The 13,226-nt window shown below is 47.7% G+C and overlaps 1 protein-coding gene across 1 annotated transcript; it reads right to left on the reverse strand.

The window, feature by feature from the left end:
- Positions 1–968: 968 nt before the first annotated feature.
- Positions 969–11,447, reverse strand: b9d2 (B9 domain containing 2). The gene is made up of 4 exons (XM_069907452.1): positions 11,259–11,447; positions 10,160–10,251; positions 7,153–7,278; positions 969–4,424 (listed from the first exon to the last, which is right to left on the reverse strand). Exons 2-4 carry the CDS (start codon positions 10,245–10,247, stop codon positions 4,111–4,113), a joined length of 528 nt encoding a protein of 175 aa, XP_069763553.1. The 5' UTR covers positions 10,248–10,251; positions 11,259–11,447; the 3' UTR covers positions 969–4,110.
- Positions 11,448–13,226: the final 1,779 nt, after the last annotated feature.

The following is a 13,226-nucleotide window of genomic DNA, read 5'->3' on the forward strand; positions in this document are numbered from 1 at the left end:
GTCCGGGGGTCCGGTTTCCTCCCACCGTTTGAAATGTACGTGAGGGGCAGTTCTGTTAATTGGACGCCATGGGATCGTGGCCCAAAAGGGCCTGTTACCATGCTGTATGTCTAATTTTAAAAATCATTGAGGATCTCTTCCACCCCGCACACGGCATCTTTCAGCTACTCCCGTCGGGGGAGAGATACAGGAGGATCAGAGCCAGCCCCGCCAGGCTGAGGAATAGCTGCTTCCCACGGGCAGTGGCTCCTGTAGATCGTAAAAGTGGAATGACAGAGATCATGTGATGCAGAGGGAGTAAGTGTAGAACAATGGCCGTACTGAGGGAAATGGGCAAGTCCCTGGTTTGTGTTGTGTGATTGCCCTCTAGTGTTTGCAGTGAGAATACTGAACGATCAAAGGAATGGCTCACACTAACCATCCAAGACTCTCATATTCACGAAATACTATTTATTTATTTGGATAGATGAATTCTTATCCTGCGTACACATTGTCTGTCTGTACGTGTGTTATGTCTGGTTGTGTGTCTGCATGTTTGGCACCGAGGACTGGAGAACGCTGTTTCATCGGGTTGTACTTGTACAATCCGATGGCAATATCCTTGACTCGAATGTGTACGTCTGCACATGATCTGAATACTTAAAGGAGTTGAGGTTCTGTCTCAGTTCTGTAATCTTGGGGTACTTAGCAGGCAGGGGAGTTGGGCAAAAATATTCTCATCAGTCTGCTCCTGGGCCTGACCAAGAAATCATATACTGGGATGAGGACAGGCATTGCGTTCCTACCTCCTGCCTCTCCCCCAAGGTTATGCTCATGTCAAAAATGTTACGTTATTTTGAAAACATGCAAATTAGGGATGTACACAATTTACGCTGGTTTTTCTCACCAGACCAAGCTATTAGTCTTGCCTGTGTCTTTCACAACATGCAAAGCAAAACTTTCAATTCTTCAAACTACAAGGAGATCCATTTATTTTAAAGATTGTGCATTTATTCAGTTATGTACAAAGCACGCATCAACCTCATCCTCGTGGGTTGTTTTTGAAAAATCCATTTACTGAGTAATATGTTTTTGGTTTAAAAAAAACTTTTTGATTGCAATGCGCACAGTTTTACTACAAAGACCAGTTCCCGCCGGATCCACTGGATCTAGTGCTTGTTAAACGGAGATCCAGTGCAGAAGAGAGAAAGAAAAGTGAGGGCAGGGAGATGGAAAAGAGAGCAAGAGGTAGAGAAAGTAAACCTGGAAATTATAGGCTGGTGAGCCTGACGTCAGTAGTAGGTAAATTACTGGAAGGTGTTCGAAGAGATCAAATATACAATTATTTGGATGGCCAGAAACAGATAAGGGCTAGTCAACATGGCTTTGTGTGTGGTAGGTCTTGTTTAATTAATCTGATATGAGTTTGTCGATGAGGTTACCAGGAAAGTTGATGAAGGCTGTGAATGTTGTCTACACGGACTTTAGTAAAGCCTATGACAAGGTCTCATATGGGAGGTTAGTCAGGAAGGATCAGACGCTAAGTATTCATGGTGAGGTAGTGAAGTGGATTTAACATTGGCTATGTGGGAGAAGCCAGAGAGTGGTAGCTTCTCAGACTGGAGGCCTGTGACAAGTGGGGTGCCTCAGGGATCAGTTCTGGGCCCATTGTTGTTTATGATCTTTATCAGTGATCTGGATGATAATGTGGTAAATTGGATCAGGAAGTTTGCAGATGCCACAAAGCTAGGAGGTGCTGTGGATAGCGAGGAATGTTTTCAAAACTGAAAATGGCAGATGGAATTTAATGTAGACAAGTGTGAGGTGTGGCATTTTGGAAGGACAAACTAAGAAAGGACGTACATAGTAAATGGTCGGGCACGGAGGAGTGCGGTAGAACAGAGGGACCTGGGAATACAGTTACATAATTCCCTAAAAGTGACTTCACAGGTGGATAGGGTTGTAAAGAGAGCTTTTGGCATAATTGCCTTCATAAATCAAAGTATTGTGTACAGGAGTTGTAAGGTTATGGTAAGATTGTATAAAGCATTGGTGAGGCCAAATTTGGAGTATTTTGTGCAGTTTTGGTCACCTAACAACAGGAAAGATATCAATAAGATTGAAAGAGTGCAGAGAAGATTTACTGGGATATTGATGGGAATTGAGTTGCAGGAAAAGGTTAAACAGGTTAGGACTTTAAACCTGGAGCGTAAGAGAATGAGAAGAGATTTGATCGAGGTGTTTAAAATTATGACAGATAAATGTAAGCAGGCTTTTTCCACTGAGGTTGAGTGAGATAAAAACCAGAGGACATGGGCTCATGAAGAAAGGGTAAAAGTTTAAATGGGATATTAGGGGGAACTACTTCATGCAGAAGTGGTGGGAATTGCCAGGTGAATGGTAAGTGCAGGCTCAGTTTTAACATTGAAGAAGAATACAGACAGGTACATGGATGGGAGGGGAATGGAGGGCTATGGACTGGGTGCAGGTCAGTGGGACTAGGCAGAAAAATAGTTTGGCACAGACTAAAAGGGCTGAAGGGCCTGTTTTTGTGCTATACTGCTCTATGGAGTACAAAGAGAGTACAAAAATGTAGGTACATAAATGGGCATTAACGAGACCACAAACACAAACAGAAAATGCTGGAAACTTTCCAGAAATCAAGCTGCATCTGCGGAAAGAGAAGCAGAATTAATATTTCAGGTTCAAGATCCTTAATCAGACCTGGGACAAAGAAAGAAATTCAAACTGTTGTTTTTCAGAGCCCCAATTCTGTTGAAGGATCTTCAGCCTGAGACGTTAACTCTCTTTCTCTCTCCATGGATGGTGCCTGGCCTGCTGAGGGTCTTCACCATTTTGTTTTTATTTCCATCATTTAGATTTGATGTCTGATTTTCACAGGTGCGCCCTTGCATGGAGTTCTGTGTGCAGTTTTGGCTTACTTCTCAATGGAGGGATATACATACAGCAGGTAGTTCAAGAAAGGTTGATCGGGGTGATTCCTGGGACAAACAGATCGCCCGATGAATAAAGAATGTGCTTACTGGGCCTGTAGCCAGAGGTTTTCCTTTCAAATGTGAGAGGTGATCTTGTTGATACATGCAGGATTTTGAACAGGTTTGAGAGGTTAGGTGCTGAGAGGATATTTCAGATCAAGGGGAAACCTAGAATTGGTGGGAGAGCAATGTTTGAAAATAAGGAATCACCCAGTGAACTCAAGAGATGAGAAGGAAAACCATTTCTCAGGATGATAAACCTGGAATTCTCTCTACTAAGGATCTGTGGAAGCAGACAAATGCTGGAATGGGTCCATAAAAGGGAGTCCAGTGTTATTCAGTGTGAAACACAAAAGCCTACAGACTCCGTGATTGTAGCAAAAACACAGAGAAACACTGGAGGATCTCAGCCGGTCTCACAACATCCATAGGAGGTAAAGGTACATTACTGACATTTTGGGCCTGAGCCCTTCTTCAAGGAATAGGCAAAGAACAGGCAGGCTCGGAATAAAGACAAGGCTGGCTGCGGGAAGAGTCCAGACCAACAAAAGCTGGGGAAAGGTGACGGGGGAAGAAGGGCCTTTCCCCCAGCTCAGTCTGTCTCTCTTTCTCTTCCTTTGTCTCCTTTCACGGAGCCAAAATCAATTCTCACCTCTCCTCTTATCATATCCAATTAACACCCTTTGTCTGTTGGTCTGGACCCCTCCCCCTCCCATTCTTCCCCCGGCCTTCAGACCCTTGTCTATTTTTCACTCAAACTTCGAGGAAGGGCTCCATCCTGAAATGTCAGTTATATTTTTATACCCCCTATGGACACTGCAAGACTAGCTGAGTTCTTCTGGCATTTCTGTGTGTCGATGGTTATGCGATCAGACAAGATGGTGGTGTTGAGTCCAAGGTCAAATAAACCATGATCATGGAATTAGAGAGCAGGTCATTTGGACAAAGTACAGAGACCATTAGGCAGAGCTGTTGTTGGGACCTCTGTTAAGCTGACAAGTATTGCTGCAGGATCTTGCATACAATAGGGGAAAGACATTGGACTGAAGGGAGGTGACGGGGTGGGGGTGGGGTTTCAGGAGGATCCCGAGGGTCCAGTCCACACCCACTTGCTGCCGCGGCGCCTGCTTGCCAGCTAGTACTCCACCCCGTAGCGGTCAAAGTTGCGAAGGATGACGTTGAGCTGCAGATGGACCTTGCCCATGGCCACGGTGTGGAGCCGGTAGCGGTCGGCACCGGTGTAGATCAGGTCACTGTGCTTCAGCTGGGGGCCGCCACCAACGAACATCTGGGACAGCTGCTCCTGCCACGTGCCCAGGGGCCGCCAGGTGACACAGTCCATCTGGTGGAAGCCCGGGCTGCTAGGGACGTGGCAGAAACCATAGCCATAGAGCTCACTGCGGCCGAAGGTGTCCTGGTGCCAGACCTGCAGGAAGAGTTTGGGCCAGCCTGGATATGGGGGGAATCAACAGCATCAGCCTTCTGCCTGAAGCAAGGATCCCTCTCACCTCGCTCCATGGAGGTACCAACCACAACCAAGACCCAGAACCTCAGGCACCCTCTCTCCCCACCTGTTCCTATCGATGGAGCCAGTGAGCTGTTCAACTGTGAAAGATCAACACAACGCAACCCAGTCACTATCCATAAGTTAAAAAAGAACATCTGCAGATACTGAGGTCGAGAGCAAATTTAAATTCCATATCCCATTCCCACCCTGGCACGTCTGTCCATGGCCTCATGCATTGCCAAACTGAGGCTATCTGTAACTTGGAGGTCAACACCTAACATTGCATCTGGGCACTCTCCAACCAGACAGCATTAACATCGACTTCTCCAATTTCACAACCCTATCCCGAGTCTCTCCCTTTCCCCATTCCTCTTTCTTCTTCCTCCAGCACCCCACCCCCTACCCTTCCCTCTCCTATAAGAGAGCTAAATTCTCCCCGTCACTTCTAACATCTCACCTGTATCCACCTCTTACCTGTCAGCCTGTGTTCCTCCCCTTGCCCCATCCACTTCTCCTTCCCCCTCTCCCCACCTTTTTATTCCAGCTTCTACCTGCTTTTTGCTCATATGTTGATGAAGAATTGCACTTTACTTCCCATAGATCAGTGATTCTCAACCTCTTTCCCCCCACCCCCCCACTCAGGTACCACCTGAAGAATCCCTTACCAACCAAAGGGCATCAATGGCATCGTATCCATTGGGGGGTGTGGGGGTGGGTGAGGTGTGGGCCTGATGTGCCGCTCACCCAGGGAAAGAGCAGCCGTAATACATCGCCTCTCCTTTCTCGATGTAGTGATCACCATGTGACTGTGGTCTGGCTCGCCAGACAGGAGGTCACTGCAAATGGCCTCTCCTACATTACTGTATCCATACCAATACCATCTCGTCAGTGTCCCCCCCCTGTTTTCACTGAGTTTGCTATGTCACAGCGCGACCCACTGTCCGGTGATATAACTGGATGGGTGGGCTGAGCTTGTTAGCCTTGGTTGGCAGCCAGCCTAAGTGAAGGAAAACTCTGATTTCAAACCCGGACAGAGAGGGCTCATTAGCCCAGTTCAGGCCATCCATCCAGAAGGACACTCCGACGTAACACCTGGCTGGCACCGTCCCAGCATGCTGGGCCGTGGCAGATAAACCGCGGGTGTAAAGGGTGGGGCCAGTACTGCGCACACTGCATGCCACCTAAAAAATCCATTGTGTAGGCTCGAAGGACATGTCCATGTTTACATCTAAATCTTCGTCTGCGAAGCCAGGCCGTGATGATGACTTCAGGTGGTATGTAAGTGGGGAAAAAAGATTGAGAATCACTGATCTATCCTCTACCTTCTCCTGTCCTACTCTTCTCCAACCTTCCCACCACTGTGGTCTCTTCCTCTATTGTCTCTCCACCTCTCCCACGTTCATCACCCCACCTCCCCTACCCCACTCCCTTAATCATTCTCATAACACAATTACAAGCAAGTAGACCAGAACTTCAAAATTGCAAGACTCAGTAAAAGTTTTGACTTTTCTAATTAATTTTTTTCTCTCTGTTAATGTTGTGTGGGAATTGGAAACAAAAAGCAGCAATAATTGCAAGCATTCTCTCAGGCCCTTTCTGAACAGCAGCTTGTTCACCTCTGTTCATCTGGATGGCACAATGAATTTAATTCAACAACTTTTAGAATATCCAACAAGCTACGTGTGTGGCAGAGTGAGGGGCATTGATAAATTATCAAGCAGAATTTGTTTTAATTGTCCAATTACAGTACAACTCCAATTATCCAAAATCAGATTCTCCAAAATGTACATTTATCTAGAAAAATTTAAATTTTGGATAAATGAAGATATCCGAAACAAATCAGAAACCTTTCTCCAGAGTAGAGGTGCCTAAAACTATGGGGCATAGGTTTAAGGCCATAACTTTGGCTGGCATCTAGAGCAGCAGGTACTCTCACAACATTTCAGAAGTAGCTGAATTCTTCCATCTCCAAGACATGGTTACAGACCAAGTCTTGGTAAATAGCATTGGTGGGGTTACGTAGTTGATGGGTGACATGGTGAGCCAAAGGATCATTTTCTGGGAACAAACAGCTCGCTGTTCTGGGCTGAATCTCCTTTGACAGACGTGCAGTGGGAAGCGTGCTGACTGGCTGCATCATGGAGGCACCAATGTCTCCGAGCAGAAAGCCCTGCAAAAAATAGTGGACACAGTCCAGGACCACACAGACAAAACCCTCCCCACCATCGAGTACATTTACAGGGAGCGCTGCTGTCAGAGAGCGGCAGCGATCATCAAAGACCCACACCACCCAGCACACGCTCTGTTCTCATTGCTGCCGTCAGGAAAGAGGTATCGGTGCCACAAGACTCGCACCAGCAGGTTCAGGAACAGCTGCTACCCCTCCACCATCAGACTATTCAGCAATAAACTCAATCAGGGACTCGTTTAAGGGCTCTGACTTTGCACATGATTTATTACTGAATATTTGTTTTTGTATTGCACTTGCTTCTTGTTTATATTTTTTACTTTTGTCTTACCTTTTCTTGACGACAATATTTTTGTTGCACTATCAATAAATGGTGATTCTGCCTGACCCGCAGGAAACAGAATCTCAACTAAATCTGAACTTTGAACTTTGAAGTGCTTTCAGCTAATCCCAGGATTAAGAGCAATATTGAAGAAACTTACCTTGGAGACCTTTGGTTGCATAGTGCACGTCAATAGGATGTGACCAGTAAGTCATTTCTTTGAAGACTGGGTTGTCCACTTGCGTTTGCCCTTCCTTCAAGCCAGACAGCAACTTCCAAGCACACCCTTCAAGGAGGAGAACGCCATCACAAACGCAGCACTCGACTGAATTCCAACAGAATTTAGACCTGGGTACTGTTGGGTGGGATGGTTAGCTGTCACAGTGCCAGCGACCCAAGGTCGAATCCAGCACTGTCTGTAGGGAGTTTGTACGTTCACCCCGTGTCTGCATGGGTTTCCTCTGAACAGAATATCCAACAAGCTACGTGTGTGGCAGAGTGAGGGCCATGTCCTCTGCATGGGTGCTCCTGTTTCCTCCCATCCTTCAAAATGTACTGGGGGTTCTAAATTTAAATTTAAATTAAATTTAGACATACAGCACGGTAACAGGCCATTTTGGCCCACGAGTCCGTGCTGCTCAATTTACACCCAATTAACTTACAACTCCCAGTGCATTTTGAATGGTGGGGGAAAACCCACGCAGACACGGGGAGAATTTACAGACAGCGCAGGATTTGAACCCCAGTTCCGAATGCTGGTGCTGGTAACGGTGTTGCGCTAATGGCTACGCTAACCGTGCTGCCCATAGGTCATAGGTCAATCAGGTGTAATTGAGCGGCATATGGTCATGGGTCAGTAGGGCCCGTTACCATGCTACGTGTCTAAATTTTGTTGATTTAAATTTATCACAGGGTCTGTGTAAGAGACAAGTGAAATGCCAAAGTCTGCAGATGATGTGACTGGAGTAAAAACCCAGTAGATGCTGGAGGAACTTTTCTGGTCTTGCAGCATGCATAGGAGGGAAAGAGCCCAGAAAGCCTCAGGCCCGATACATTAGCAATATATCTTTCGCTCCTACAGTCTGTTCAGTTGGAGAGGCTATGGGAGCACTGGAGGCAAATCCACGGACACTCAGTTTGTTTGAAGGGACTCTTTTTCGCTTCTCTTTCTCCTATTGTTAAGGGAACCAGGCAATGCTCATGGTGACTCTGTTTGCCTTAAGGCAGGCAGAAATGAAAGTATATCATGTACATTACATTTTTAACTTGACAATAAAAGGAATCTTCAAAAAATTACTTATTTCCTCTCAGGATATGCCTCAAATAACAGCACTTACATGCTGCATCCCAGAATATTTAGCTGAATTTGCATTTTAATAACAAAACTATACCAACTGCACATCTCCCCATAAAGCCCGCATGTCCCGCGTCTGTCGTGTGACAGAAAGTGAAACAACTTGTGACGGTCCTTCCACATTCCTAACAACTATAATCAAGATAATCTAACAATCCATTCTTTACAGATGAAAGCTTGGCCAAATCATAAAATCTCTGCTCAAGATCTCGTCCTTCCTTCTGCTGAGCCAAGCACCTGAACCATCAAGCTGATGGTACCGCAAAGTGCAGACTTCTGGGAAGTGGCAGCCCCCTGTGTGTCTTGAGAAACAACCCAAAGCCCCAAAGCACATTGCAGTGAAATAATAACTTTTAAATTCAAATCTTACATAAAGATGGCAGATCGGTTTACACATGGCAATATCTCACAAACAACAATGTAATGCAAAATATTTTCGCTGGTTTGACGACGAAGGAGGAATTCTGGGCAGGAGGGAACATGAAGGGATAAAATTGCCAAAGTGAGACATGAAAGTCTGTGGATGCTATGACTGAGGTTAAAAAACACAAAATGCTGGAGGAATTCAACAGGCAGATATATAACCAACGTTTCAGGCCTGAGCCCTTCATCGGAATATGAGCGGAAAGCAGACAGGCAGGCAACCGGAATAAAAAAAATGGTGGGGGAGGAGGGAAGAAGGGGCAGAAGGAGCAGCACAGGAAAACAGCCAAGAGATCATAGGTGACATGGATCAGAGGGCAGGAAATGAAAGGTGAGAATTGGTCAGGGGGGGGCTGGAGATAAAGGGACAGAGGGACATATACGAGGTAAATGACAGTACATCCAAATGTTCAGGCAGTGCCCGGGTTGAAAATGTCCGATTTATGAACAACCCGTAGTTACAAACCGACAAGACAGCCAGAAGGAGAATGACATTTACTTCCAGGTCAAGTGGACCTTGCTTTCCATTGGCTTGCTGTCCCATCGATTGACAGGAGGCCGGTGACACGCAATCCACTGTCAGGCTACACCACACGTGGCCTGGGCAAAGTGAGGGGATGGGCGGCCTGGCAGAAGGGAGGGAGAGGGGAGAAGAAGCAGCAAGGCGCGTCATCGCGACACCTCCAAGTCAGTCATGGCTCGGTGTGGGGCCGCCGCTCGGCCCAGCAAAATGGCAGCATGGCCTTAAAGTGCGATTGTGCCTCCGAGAAGGGAGGGAAAGAGGGAAGGGGGGGAGTGAGGAGCGAGCGAAGGAGCCAGGTGGGGACCGGGAGGAGCGAAGATGCGGGAAAGCCATGGGGTCTGGGGCACTGCCATCACCCAGCATCGTGAGAGTAACGGAATTTGAAAATGACAGTACCTGTAGTGTAGCCATCTCTCCATCATCTCCTGTAAGTATTAACTTTTAATCATGATCTTATGTAGTTATTTTATTATTGCATCCAGTATTGTATTATTACCTATATTAATATTATGTTTAAGATGTTTTAATGTATTGGGAAGTGTTTTATATGCATATAAAGATTTAAAAAATATATACTTAGATAAACATTTGACTAACTGAGAAGGACTGTAGGTACCTGTTCCAACTTGCATACAAATTCGAATGACAGACAAACCTCGGTAACGGAACTTGTTTTTAACCCTGGGACTGCCTGTAATTGACAGTAATGTGTTCTGGGTGGTCCAGAGCTTGATAAAAATCTTGCTAAAAGACCATTTTCTTTCACCATTAAAAGGAAACAAGAAGTGAAAACATTACGGATATGCCCAGCAGTTGGCAGCACTACATAGCACCCATAACATCCCGTCCCCCCAATGAAAGTCTCACCTGTGTGCAGTCCCCATTTACAGAAGAGACTGTGCTGAGGAAAGCCACTTGCTCCGACGATCTGACCAATGATGTGCAGCTCAGCCATGGGCCTGCACAAAAACAACATTTTGGTCTTTTAGCCACAGGCTAAGCTCATCCCAGTAAAACACAGACATCCAGAGCAGGTCGTTTTAGGTACTGGACCTGCAATGGACTCTGGCAAGCCCATTTTAAAGACTGAGGACACTGCGATTGTAGGAAATGCTGGAGGAACTCAGCAAATCCCGCAGCGTCCACTGGTGGATGACCAATGTTTTGGGTCTGCGCCCTACTTCAAGGCAGGTATCTGAATTAAAAAGGCTGGGGGAAGGGTGGGGGGAGCACAGACAAGAGGCAATAATTGGATATGAATGTGTTGGAGGATGCCCAGACGGGAAATCAAGTATTATTCCTCCGATTTACAATTGGTCTCAGTGGGACAGTGCACAAGGCCAGGGAGCAGGACGCAGGATTGAAGTGGTTGGCCACTGGTCTCCTGATCCCCGTCACTGAGGCAGACAGTGAAGCTCAAGCCAGAAACGCTGTAGCGCCGGCCTACATTTTGCTCACACCTTGACGAAGGGGGGCTCAAGCCCGTCATATCCTTACCGGTCCTCTCGCGGGTGTCAGAGCCTGGTGGAATTTCCCGGTTGGGAAGCTTCGCACCACGCGATCACTGGAAACGGACCCGCTCAAGGGCCGGTTAAGCCACATGGAATCGGCGGTGGGGGTTCTGCTGAGTTTCTCCAGCCCAGTGAATGCAGGGGAGTTACAAGGTGGTTTATAGAAATATTTGTACCGTGAAGCTGCCACGAAACAGCATTTTGGGACTAGTTGGTGAGAATAAATTCTGATGCTGTCTACCTGATGTATTTTATATCTACATATGGATTATAATGGAAATAACAGCATTTTTATATAAAGTGCTTACTTGAACCTGTTATATTTCATTTTTTTAGGGTTTTAAATCATTACCAAGCAATGGGCCTGGGAACACGCTCCTGTGCCTGGCCCCGCCTCCCGGACTAACTGACAGGTTGAGAGACCAATCAGAGCCCGGCATTCTAGTCCCGCTTACCCGATGCGCCAATCAGCGCCAGAGCTGGCTCTCAAGCTCCAAGGTCAGTCCCTTCGGCCGGCTCCCGGTCTCGCCGCCTCCTCGCTGGGCTTGGTGGGGGGGGTGGGGGCCGGCGCCGACTCGATGCGGGTCTCTCCCCCCCCTCCCGTCGCCAAGTCTCCCTCGTCGATCCGCCGGACAACTCTCCCCCCCCCCCCCCCCCCCCCCCACCACCCCTCGGCCGTTGGTTGCCGGCGCCTTGCCGGATGCGACCAATAGGAATCGGCGGTGAACGAAGGGCGCCTGCGATGAGCCGCCCAGTGGCCGGGAGGAGAACGCTCTCCAGCTGGCAAACCCCCGGTATCCGGCACCTCCCGGGATTGGATGCTGGAGGAATGTATCAAGTCAAATCAAACCAAGTTGATTGTCATCTGATTGGACAAGTACAGCCTGAAACTGTGTTCCCCGGTACTCGGTGCAAAACATGCAGACACACACCCAGGTATAGCACACATTCTTTCGTTCTTTGGCTTGGCTTCGCGGACGAAGATTTATGGAGGGGTAGAGTCCACGTCAGCTGCAGGCTCGTTTGTGGCTGACCAGTCCGATGCGGGACAGGCAGACACGGTTGCAGGGGAAAATTGGTGGGTTGGGTTTTTCCTCCTTTGCCTTTTGTCAGTGAGGTGGGCTCTGCGGTCTTCTTCAAAGGAGGTTGCTGCCCGCCGAACTGTGAGGCGCCAAGATGCACGGTTGGAGGCGAGATCAGCCCACTGGCGGTGGTCAGTGGGGCAGGCACCAAGAGATTTCTTTAAGCAGTCCTTGTACCTCTTCTTTGGTGCACCTCTGTCTCGGTGGCCAGTGGAGAGCTCGCCCTAGAACACGATCTTGGGAAGGCGATGGTCCTCCATTCTGGAGACGTGACCCACCCAGCGCAGTTGGGCACACATACAGACATACAATACTGCACAGGACAAGTATTCATCCATACAAATAAATATAGGTTGGTGAATATGAGGGTCTCGGAGGGTCAGTGTGAGCCGTTCCTTGGGTCGTTCACCATTCTCACTGCCCGTGGGAAGAAGCTGTTCCTCAGCCGGGTGGCGCTGGCTCTGATCCTCCTGGATCTCCTCCCCTATGGGAGCAGCTGAAAGTGGAAGAGGTCCTCAGTGATTTTGCTCGCCCTCTTCAAACAACGATCCCAGTAGATCAGGTCAATGGGGTGGGGGGGGGGGGGGGGGAAAGGAGACTCCAGTGATCCTCTGCCCCTCTTATGGTCCTGTGGATTGACCTCTAATCCATTTCTCTGCAGCAACCGTACCCACAATGTGATGTAGCCAAGCCAGGACACTCTCAATAGAGCTCCTGTAGAAGGGTGACATAATAGTGGCCAGTAGCCTTACCCCCTTCAGTCTTCTCAGGAAGTGCAGTCACTGTTGCACCTTCCTGACAAGTTAGGAGATGTTAAGAGTCCATGATAGATCACTAGTTAAGTGAACTCCAAGGAACCTGGTTCTCTCCACTCTCTCTACTACAGAGTTGTTGCTGTGTAGTGGAGGGTGGTCGTTCCTGGTCCTCCTGACATCCACAATCATCCCCTTCGTCTTGTCCACATTGAGACGCAGGTTGTTCCTCTCGCACCAGATCACGAGATTTTCCACCTCTTCTCTGTAGGGCGACTCATCATTGTTGCTGATGAGGCCGACAACTAAATGCTGTGTCGTCAGTAAACTTCTTGACCCTGTTGGAACTGGATCTGGTGATGCAGTCCGTGGGTCAGTAGCGTGAACAGGAGTGGGCTGAGCACACGTCCCTGAGGTGCGCCAGTGAGAATGCTGAACAACCAAAAGAACTGCCCACACTAACCATCCAAGGTTCTCACATTCACAAAACAATATTGATTGATTTATTTGTATATATGAATACTTGTCCTGTATGTGCATTATTTGTCTGTATGTGTGTTATCTCTGCGTGTGTGTCTGTGTGTTTTTT

This window comes from Narcine bancroftii, chromosome 13 (genome assembly GCF_036971445.1).
Source record: "Narcine bancroftii isolate sNarBan1 chromosome 13, sNarBan1.hap1, whole genome shotgun sequence".
NCBI lineage: Eukaryota > Metazoa > Chordata > Chondrichthyes > Torpediniformes > Narcinidae > Narcine > Narcine bancroftii.

Excerpts from the sequence above, each read along its gene's own strand:
- b9d2 (XM_069907452.1), bottom strand. The coding sequence starts at position 10,247 with ATGGCTGAGCTGCACATCATTGGTCAGATCGTCGGAGCAAGTGGCTTT. Across the intron at positions 7,279-10,159 it reads TAAATGGGGACTGCACACAG|GGTGTGCTTGGAAGTTGCTG; the intron begins GTGAGACTTTCA and ends TCCTCCTTGAAG. Across the intron at positions 4,425-7,152 it reads TGCAACCAAAGGTCTCCAAG|GCTGGCCCAAACTCTTCCTG; the intron begins GTAAGTTTCTTC and ends CCCCATATCCAG.